Raw genomic sequence first — 8,820 nt, 5'->3', positions numbered from 1 at the left:
ACCTAAGCGAGAAGATGATTGATAGTAAAAATCTAGCAAAATGAATTTACTTGGTTGAATTCTATGTTTATTTTATTTATTTACAAGTTTTTTAATTGCTAATTTGCTTTAAAATATGAAATAAATAAATATATTTATATTATAAAAATTTTAAATTATTAAAAAAAATTAGATAATTTTTTGCAGGCTAGCTGGCGAGTTGGCTAGTCCGCTAGAAAATGGGTTGGGTTGGATTTTTCAGCTCATTTTATCTAGCGGGCTGGCCCAACTCAACTCACAAAAATACCATCCCGTGTGGGTTAGCCTGCAAGTTGGCCCGTAAATCATTTGCCCAGTACTAATTATAGTCACAGTAGATATGGCTTCAAGCCATAATCAATTCCACAAATTATCAACAATATTATAAGTTTTTTGTTTGTCAAACACCTCTCGAGTATGTTCTAAATTTTGCAAAAAAAAATTGATTCTTGAATCTTTAATGCTTAAACATCCATCCAAATTAGTTCACACCCTCAATATCTATTAATATATATATATATATATATATATATATGTTACTTGATGAATCTAGATTAAGGAAAATGACATAATTTAAATGGTATTTGATTTAAAATATGGATCCCGAAATGTCCTTATCATTCCTCTTCTGCTCTGATCTAGCTTGAACTCTTCTGAAAGCATCCCACTCAGAATGCTTGATCACATTCTTCTGACCCTCTAGCTTCTTCTTTCTCTGTGACTTCTTTCAAGCTAAGACCTCCTCTGCCTCCGGCTTCTCTAATTTTGGCCTCCCTTAAACTCTGCCCTTCTTCTCTCAAACTCAGATCCTTCTAGAAATTCCCTCAATCTCCCTTACTCCCTCTTGTGTCGAACTCTGTGGTTCTTATATAGGCAAAGGAGGTTGGATTTTCGAAGGTTATCATGAGTATTTATCGCCTCTGCTTCTCTAATTCCTCATGCTTCAACATCTCAGACTCACTTTTCACCTTTCCTTCTGAACTTTCAGCCACTGAGGTTCCACTATGCTTCAATCCTTCATCCTCCTCTAAGCTCGCCGCCCTTGCTTTTCTTCCTTTCACTTGCGTGTGCCTCTACTCACTTGCTCTTCTCGCTTTTTCCTGCCTCCTCTGTGTTTTCTTCTGCATGCGGTGAAAGCATTTAGGGCTGTGGTGAAACACTGCATCATTAGCGTTTCACCCATCCCATTATATTTTTTTAATGCTTTTTTTTTATCTTATGTTAATTAATTTTAGAAATTAGATTAAGAGAGAAAAAATATAATTTTAAATTAAACAAGAATATCTTTTTTTCTAATGAAAAACAACAAAATTTAAGGAAAGAAATTTAAAAATATTGAACTCTCAAAAATTTGATTCTCATTATCTTCAAATTGTTGAGATAATTTGGGAGATATTTTTCAAATATTTAAGCAAGAATTTTTTTTCTCATTTTTAAAATTGATTCTGAAGAGAGATTAAATTGATTTATCTTTTTTTATTTTTTTTAAAAATAATCCTAAAAAGGATTAAATTTCATTTTTTATAATTATTAAATTTTTTTTGGAATATAATTCTTAAAAGAATTAAATTTCATCATTTTCATCACTTATTTTTAAATTTTTTTGAAATATAATTCTTAAAAAATAATTAGTATTTCTTTTACAAATTAACTCTTGAAGAAAGAATTAAATTTTTGTATTATTTTTTATATATTTTTAGTTGTTTCAACTAACTAAAAAAAATTTGTTAAAAAAACTAACTAAAAAAAAATAAAATCCTAACCAATAGAAGATTACTTAGGCTAAAAATAAAATCAATCCTTATTTAGTTAATTAATTTTTTTCATTTTATCTATATTACTAAAACTTCATTGTTTTGTTAAATTTGTTATTATTATTATATTTAAAAAATATTTGGATAAAATATAGTGTTCACACCATTAATGGTGTTTTAATGAGTTTATTGTTGTTGATTAGAGCTAATGGAAATTTGTAAACAAAATGGTTGTTGTTAAGCTCAAGAGTTCAGAGTTTTGGGTGTTCAAAGTGATGGAAATGAGAGTTGGAAGAGTGTTCATGATGATATTAATGGTATTTGGTATGGTTAATTGTAGCTTAGTTTTGTTGGGCACCATTAGAAATTGATCAAGTGAATTAATATTGAGGGGTAAATCTTTGATGACCTATTAAAGGTTTGAGATTATTGGAGGAAAATCTTCTTTTATGCATTTGCTTGTTAATCATTTGATTGTAGAACCTTGTAAATATGCTTTTGAATATGTGAATTTGAGTTTATATTTTCTAAAAGAGAGCACATATTTTTTAAAAGAATAAATGCAAGTATGTGATTTTGAAATTTATGTTCAAAGTGAACTTGAGTAAAATAAGTTTAAATGAGACTTTACAATGAGCATTATAATGATTTATGTAATTTGTGGATAATGTAGTTGTTCATGAGGAAGCTTGTAATTGTTATATCATTGCAATGAGATATTACAAGATGAGATGATGGTTTTCGAGGCATAAGGTTATGGGCTGGGTCATAAGTGATGACAATTGAAATGAGACGATAAGTATCATGTGCAGTATTGTTTTGAGCATGATGGATTGAATACTGACATGCTATTTTTTTTAAGCATGTACATTACATGATCATGATTGGTGAAAGTTTGTCTTAAGAAGAGGAGTAGTATAAATCTACATAATATGGCTACCTTTCGATAACCGAAGGCTAGCCTTTGTCTTACTATTTGTCAAGGGATCATCCCACTATTTGTTGAGGGATTTGAATCAAACTTGTTTGCACTTGTTTATCGAGGAGACTAGCTTAAGGATAATGATGCCCTAGGAATTTAAAAATGAAAAAAAAAACCATAGTCCAAGAGTGAGTGTAATGACCGTTGGTCGGGTTGCTTCTCACAACTAGTGAGCTTAGGTAATCCATTCACATAAATGGAATCCTATTTGATTTAATAGCTCATTGTTTCAGTCAAAGATATCAAGAGGTTAAAAGGGGGTGTTGATCATGCATTTCATGGTTAAATTATCACACAGTTGATAAATTTGTGACAGGATTATATTTGTGCTTGATGAAAATGTGATTATGAGATTAGTAGTGGAATATGTGAATTGTAGTGATTTTAATTTCTAGATGAATCTATGCCCCTTTACAATTACTACTTATTAATTGACATGCATATGCCTTAATTAGATGTGCCTTAGCTATTAAGAACTTGTACTCACCATCTAAAGATTTTATAGGCACTAGCATGGCATAAGATAAAGGAAAAGCACTGGAGGCTCAGGAATAGTGTTGCCTAACTGTAGGTCTCCCATATTTTAATTTATATGTGCATTTAAATTGATAATGCTAACTAGGAATTTCATATCTTGAGAATTACTTGCACTATTGATTATCAATGTTGAATTGTGTATTTTGGACTCTTGAGTTCGTGTATGGTAATTTGATGTATTTAGATAAGATCAAAATATTAGTGTAAACAAGAATTTGACTAAATTTGAAAGTCCAGTCTATTTCAAGGTAAAATTAATGACTTAATCATATCTTGTTGGTTTTGGTAAAGTAGTTAAAGGTGTCTTATAATGGAAAGAAGGTGAGTATGTAGCATCTTTAAACTCAAGCTTCAAGCATTATTGAAGCTCAAAAATATTTGGGATAAAAAATTTTAGTCAAATAAGCAACCAAGACAGATCGAGAACAAATCATGTCTTGAAACTCACAGACTTAAAAGCAATAAAAAGTGCCCAAAAAAAATGCAAACTATGCATCCAAAAATAGGCCAAAGCCTAGATAAGAGGGTCAAATCATTAAAATAAAATTGAGTAAGATGGTCTTACCTTCCTTTTGTTTCACCTCAAGTACAGATATGTCCCTTCTGGTTTTCTAACATATATGAACCTCCCCCTAGTATAAATAGTTTTAAAACACAAATATCTTTATTTTTAAAATTTTATTTTCATCCATCCAATTGTTAGTCACATATGTCAAACAAAAACATCCTTCTTCAAATATAAATATTATCCAAAAATCACTCAAGTTACCCAAAAAAATTTAATCATAAATTTGCTAAAATATTATTCAAACATGGAAGTAGTTGAAAAGTTTATGAAATAAGAATTTAATATAATAGATTACTCAATGAAATTTATGTTTATTTTGCAAGAAAATTGTGTATAGGCCTCGTGGAACACACTTATTTATAAATAAACCCCCCAAAATTTAGAAATTACAACTAGGTCTCTTGAAATTTAAGTGTAATTTAAAATTAAAATAAGTAGACAATAATTCCCCTAATTAATTATTTGACTGATATATTGTGAAGTCACAGTTATAAAATGTTAAAGTTATAGTTGTAAATTATTGATGAAGTCGTTATAAATAATTAATGTTAAACTTTATTAGTAACACATGATTTAAATATTAGATATATAAAATTACAGTTGTAAAAAGTTAAAATTATAGTTATAAATCGCTGAGAAAGTAGTTGTAAATTAATTATTTAATTAACATAATGTATGTTTAATAAGGGCATTATTGTCTTTATAGTCTAATTTCAAATTATACTCAGGTCTCTTGAGACTTGGCTGTGATATTTCAATTTTACAAGACTTTTTTGTAAATAAGTCTGTTCCATGCGACTTATATGTAATTTTCCCTTTTTTTTAAATTTCATTAATTTTAACACAAAAATTTTAAATTATTTATTTAAACATTAACATGCTTAATTATTTAAAGTTTCTTAAATTTGGAAAGACACTAGGCAATCAGATCATAAAGGAAGATTAATAATTTTAAAATTTTCAAAATGAAAATTAAGCATTTTATAATTTTTAGTGGGATATTCCTAAAAGATTAGACTAAAATATAAGTTTTGAAAATAGAGGAGATGTCCCTACAACTTCAGCAAAACGAAGGAAGGTCACTATATTTACTCAATAAAATTCTAAAAAAATATTTGTATTGATAAACAGAATTACAATTTTTAATGTTTTATTTATTCATTAAGTTTCCTATTTCACGCTACTAATCATGTCCTTTATCCAAATTTTAGCCGAAAAATTCGGCAAGTTAATATTTCGCATGTATATATTTTTGAAACAAAAGAGCAAGAAAAATACTTTCTTAATTCTTAAACGAATTAATGCTTCCCAAATCATCATTGTTTATGAGCCCTGACCAGAAGTCCACAAAGCCATTTATGACAATACTTTTTAATAAATTTAAAATATTGTGTCCGTTTCCCAGATTTTTTTTTTTTTTTGCGAGCAAAAATTGATAACAACATCTTATCAAAAATTTCGAATCAAAGTCACCGAGAAAAATCAAATCAATCTTGCTAAGCAGTTAAATATGGATATTCAATAAAACGAATAAAATATTATCTTATATTTATTAATTTTTATAGCATAATTAATAATTTTAATAGCAATTATGGACTCAACTGTTTCTGATTAAAAAAAGTATTTTCAAGAATATTTAGAGATTTCATAGAGAATATATTGTGCTAAATAATATGCAGATTGTGAAAATCATCGAATATAATGCGTGATCATTTTAAATCCCTCTCGCCCTTATCTTCTTAAATATATTGGATGTATTAATACTCACTATAATTCATTATTAAAATTCAAATTTTAACATGTTTAACAAACAGTAAAATTAATATACAATATTTATATCAAAGAAATCAATGACAATTATAATAGGTAGATTCCAGTCTACGAAGAGTGGATAAAGACTCCAATTTTGAATTCAAAGATGCGAATGAAAATAATGGACAGTACTTTAATTCAAAACATTATGGAAGATTTGCATCGTAAATAACAAATAAGTATATTTAATTGTAGATTTTTTAAGATAATTGGACTTTAAAGTTCAATGACGTTAGAGGTAGCAATTTAATAAATATTTAAAATCGGTAATAATTATACAAAACAGAATATTTCGATCAATGTATTTAATTTAATAATATCAATTACTTAATTTTACTAATTATGTTTTGCAATTCAAAAAATAATAAGATATTGCAAAATAATAGGTCGATGATGAATAACCCGAACCCGTAGTCTAATATCGCGTCATCTTTTTAAAGCTGCATCACCCAAGTCTTCTTAATTACTAGAGAAAAGGACAGAAAAATCCTATCTATGAAATATAATTGAAAAAAAGGATTATTGCCATCAATTGTCTTCGAATAACAATATTATCACAGATTTAGTTGAGATTCTAAGTTTGACAATAAAATAAAACCATATCTCATGAGATTTGAAAACGTGCAGGAGTTTGTTTAAAAGGAAAATTAGGTATACATCTTGTGAGGCAGACTTATTTATTAATAAGTTCTATAAATTTGAAAATCATAGCTAAGTTTCTTGAGATTTAAAATTAGAATGTAAAAATAATAATATTCTTATCAAACATATATTACATCAATCAAATAATTAATTTACAATTATTTCATCAGCAATTTACAACTATAATTTTGACCTTTTACAATTGTAATTTTACATATTTAAAGTTAAATTGATATGTGAAATTACAATTGTAAAAAATTAAAATTATAGTTACAAAATACTAATAAAGTAACTATAAATTATTTAATTGATGTAATGTATATATATGTTTGATATGGTCATTATTGTCTTCTCATTCCAATTTCAAATTACACTTAGGTTTCAAAGGACCCAGTTCTGGTCTTTAAATTTTATGGGACCTATTTATAAATAAATTTATTCAATGGGACCTATAAAATTTTCCCTAGTTAAAAAGATCTATAAATAGGAGCGACTTATTGGAGAAAAATTATACGTGCTTTTCAATTGGAGTGAAGCGATTCTTGTCACCGAAGAAAACGAAGATGGATGAAGACTATTCTAATTGTTCACAGAAATCTGAGGGGCAAAATGAACACAGGCAACAAGAGGTACGTATTAGCAATTGCTTTTAAAATCAAAACATCCTTTGTTTGATTAATTTCTGTGACTGTTATGAAGATGGAAGCATTGGATGAAGAAGTAAGGAGAAAGAGAAGGAGGAATGAAGAGCTAGTGACTATGCTGCGTGAGTACAGTATGTCAATAACATTGGCTACTTATACAAAACTGCTGAAACGTGACGATACTGATTTGAATCCACCATATAACCGGAGCAAGAGCATTGAAGATGCAAAGGAAAGATTAAAGATTCTTGAGGAACTTGATTACCATTCAACGTGTGCTTCTTATCACGAAAGCAAGCATGACGAAGCAATGGAGGTTTTATATGATTATTACGAAAAACGTGAGAGGAATGAAGACTTAGAGAAAGAGCTCGAGATGCTACAGGAATCAACGCGTGCGGCTGAGACGGCTATATATCATTTCAAGAAGGAACGGGAAGCAATCGTTGCCTTTGGAGAAGAAACGTAACTATCCTAAAAGTCATCCTCTCCCAGAATGCATTAAGAAAATTAAATATCTTACTATCAAAGATTGAACAATTATCATTGATTAGAGAAGCATCGACTTGCTAGCCCATCAAACATCTCGTGATAGTTTTGATAGTATGATTTTAGATAATTTGATTATAGTCTCTTTAAGCCTTGTTAAAAAAAAAGGTCAATTTCATTAATGATCATGCCTATTATTTTCCTTTAATGTTTAAATGACCTTAAAAATGCTAATTATTTACAAGAATGTAACCGATGGAAATGACAAAATTTTAACATTCAGTTTTTTTTCCAATTTATTGTCAATTATGTAATAATTTGCAACTCATGTTTTAAAATTTATTAAGTGATAATTATAAATGGAATTTTATTTTTTTGATAAAATATGAATGAAATTTGATATCCACTCCACCATATATCTCATATTTTGGAAGTTGTATCATAATAAAGGTCGCCAATTGTGAGTTTAATTAAATTTAAATAAATTCTGCAAATTTTCTCGCCCACAACTGGCTCTGTCATTCTCAATCATCATTATGTATGTAAAAGTGGGATTAAAGGCTATGAAAAAAATTACATGTTTATTTTTAAGTTTGTCGCAATTTTATACTTTAAGATGCCTTTCTTGTGATTCTCTGGAGTCAAGTTTGGGGTTCGATTCAAAATTTTTTATTATTTTTTAATGTATACAAAATATATTATTTAAGGTTGGAGTTAGGTGTAGGATAAATTATTAATTTTTAAACATATACAAAAATTATTTAGATTTAAATTAATATTTATCTATTTAAAGTTTTCATTCACCCTAAAAATATGCCAAAAATTATTATTTTATATTTTTTATACAATTCTAAAATTATATTTTATTAAAATTAATTTGCCATGTATGTGGAAGATTTTTTTGAAAATATCTATCTATTTGAATCTAAATTAATATATATATATATATATATATATAAAAGAATCTGTGTTTAAAATTTTTGATCTATCTTAATCATTTCCTAAAATTAAGCCTCAAATAGGCATATTATTTTTGAAATCTTCCGTAAAATCTATTTGACATTTATTTTTCTTTAGCTAGATCTATCTTTTTTGATTGCACATATATTAAAAAGAAATAGAATTAAAAAAATATTGAAGTAAAGCATATTATATATTCAGTTAAATTATTCCTATTAAATAAAATTCTTTAAATTAAAAAATTTGTAAAGGAATATTAAATTTGAATCATAAAAAGTTCTATTGCTGACAAGGCCTAGTTAACTAAACATTTTTTGCTCACATTCAAAATTGGCGTCCAAGTTAACAAAGGACTAGATCTGATATCAAATTTAGGATACATATATGTCGGAATAATGAAATTTGATTATTCTA

General features: G+C 27.5%; 1 protein-coding gene across 1 annotated transcript; it reads left to right on the top strand.

Moving 5' to 3' along the window:
• The first annotated feature begins 6,849 nt into the window (after positions 1-6,849).
• Positions 6,850-7,426, top strand: LOC129317438 (uncharacterized). The gene is made up of 2 exons (XM_054961763.1): positions 6,850-6,942; positions 7,013-7,426. Exons 1-2 carry the CDS (start codon positions 6,877-6,879, stop codon positions 7,424-7,426), a joined length of 480 nt encoding a protein of 159 aa, XP_054817738.1. The 5' UTR covers positions 6,850-6,876.
• The last annotated feature ends 1,394 nt before the right edge of the window (positions 7,427-8,820 follow it).

This window comes from Prosopis cineraria, unplaced genomic scaffold (assembly GCF_029017545.1).
Source record: "Prosopis cineraria cultivar Desert tree isolate PC_DT_omini unplaced genomic scaffold, ASM2901754v1 PC8, whole genome shotgun sequence".
Classification (NCBI taxonomy): Eukaryota; Viridiplantae; Streptophyta; class Magnoliopsida; order Fabales; family Fabaceae; genus Prosopis; species Prosopis cineraria.
This window is presented reverse-complemented; position numbering and strand designations above follow the sequence as displayed.

Excerpts from the sequence above, each read along its gene's own strand:
- LOC129317438 (XM_054961763.1), top strand. The coding sequence starts at position 6,877 with ATGGATGAAGACTATTCTAATTGTTCACAGAAATCTGAGGGGCAAAAT. Across the intron at positions 6,943-7,012 it reads ATGAACACAGGCAACAAGAG|ATGGAAGCATTGGATGAAGA; the intron begins GTACGTATTAGC and ends ACTGTTATGAAG.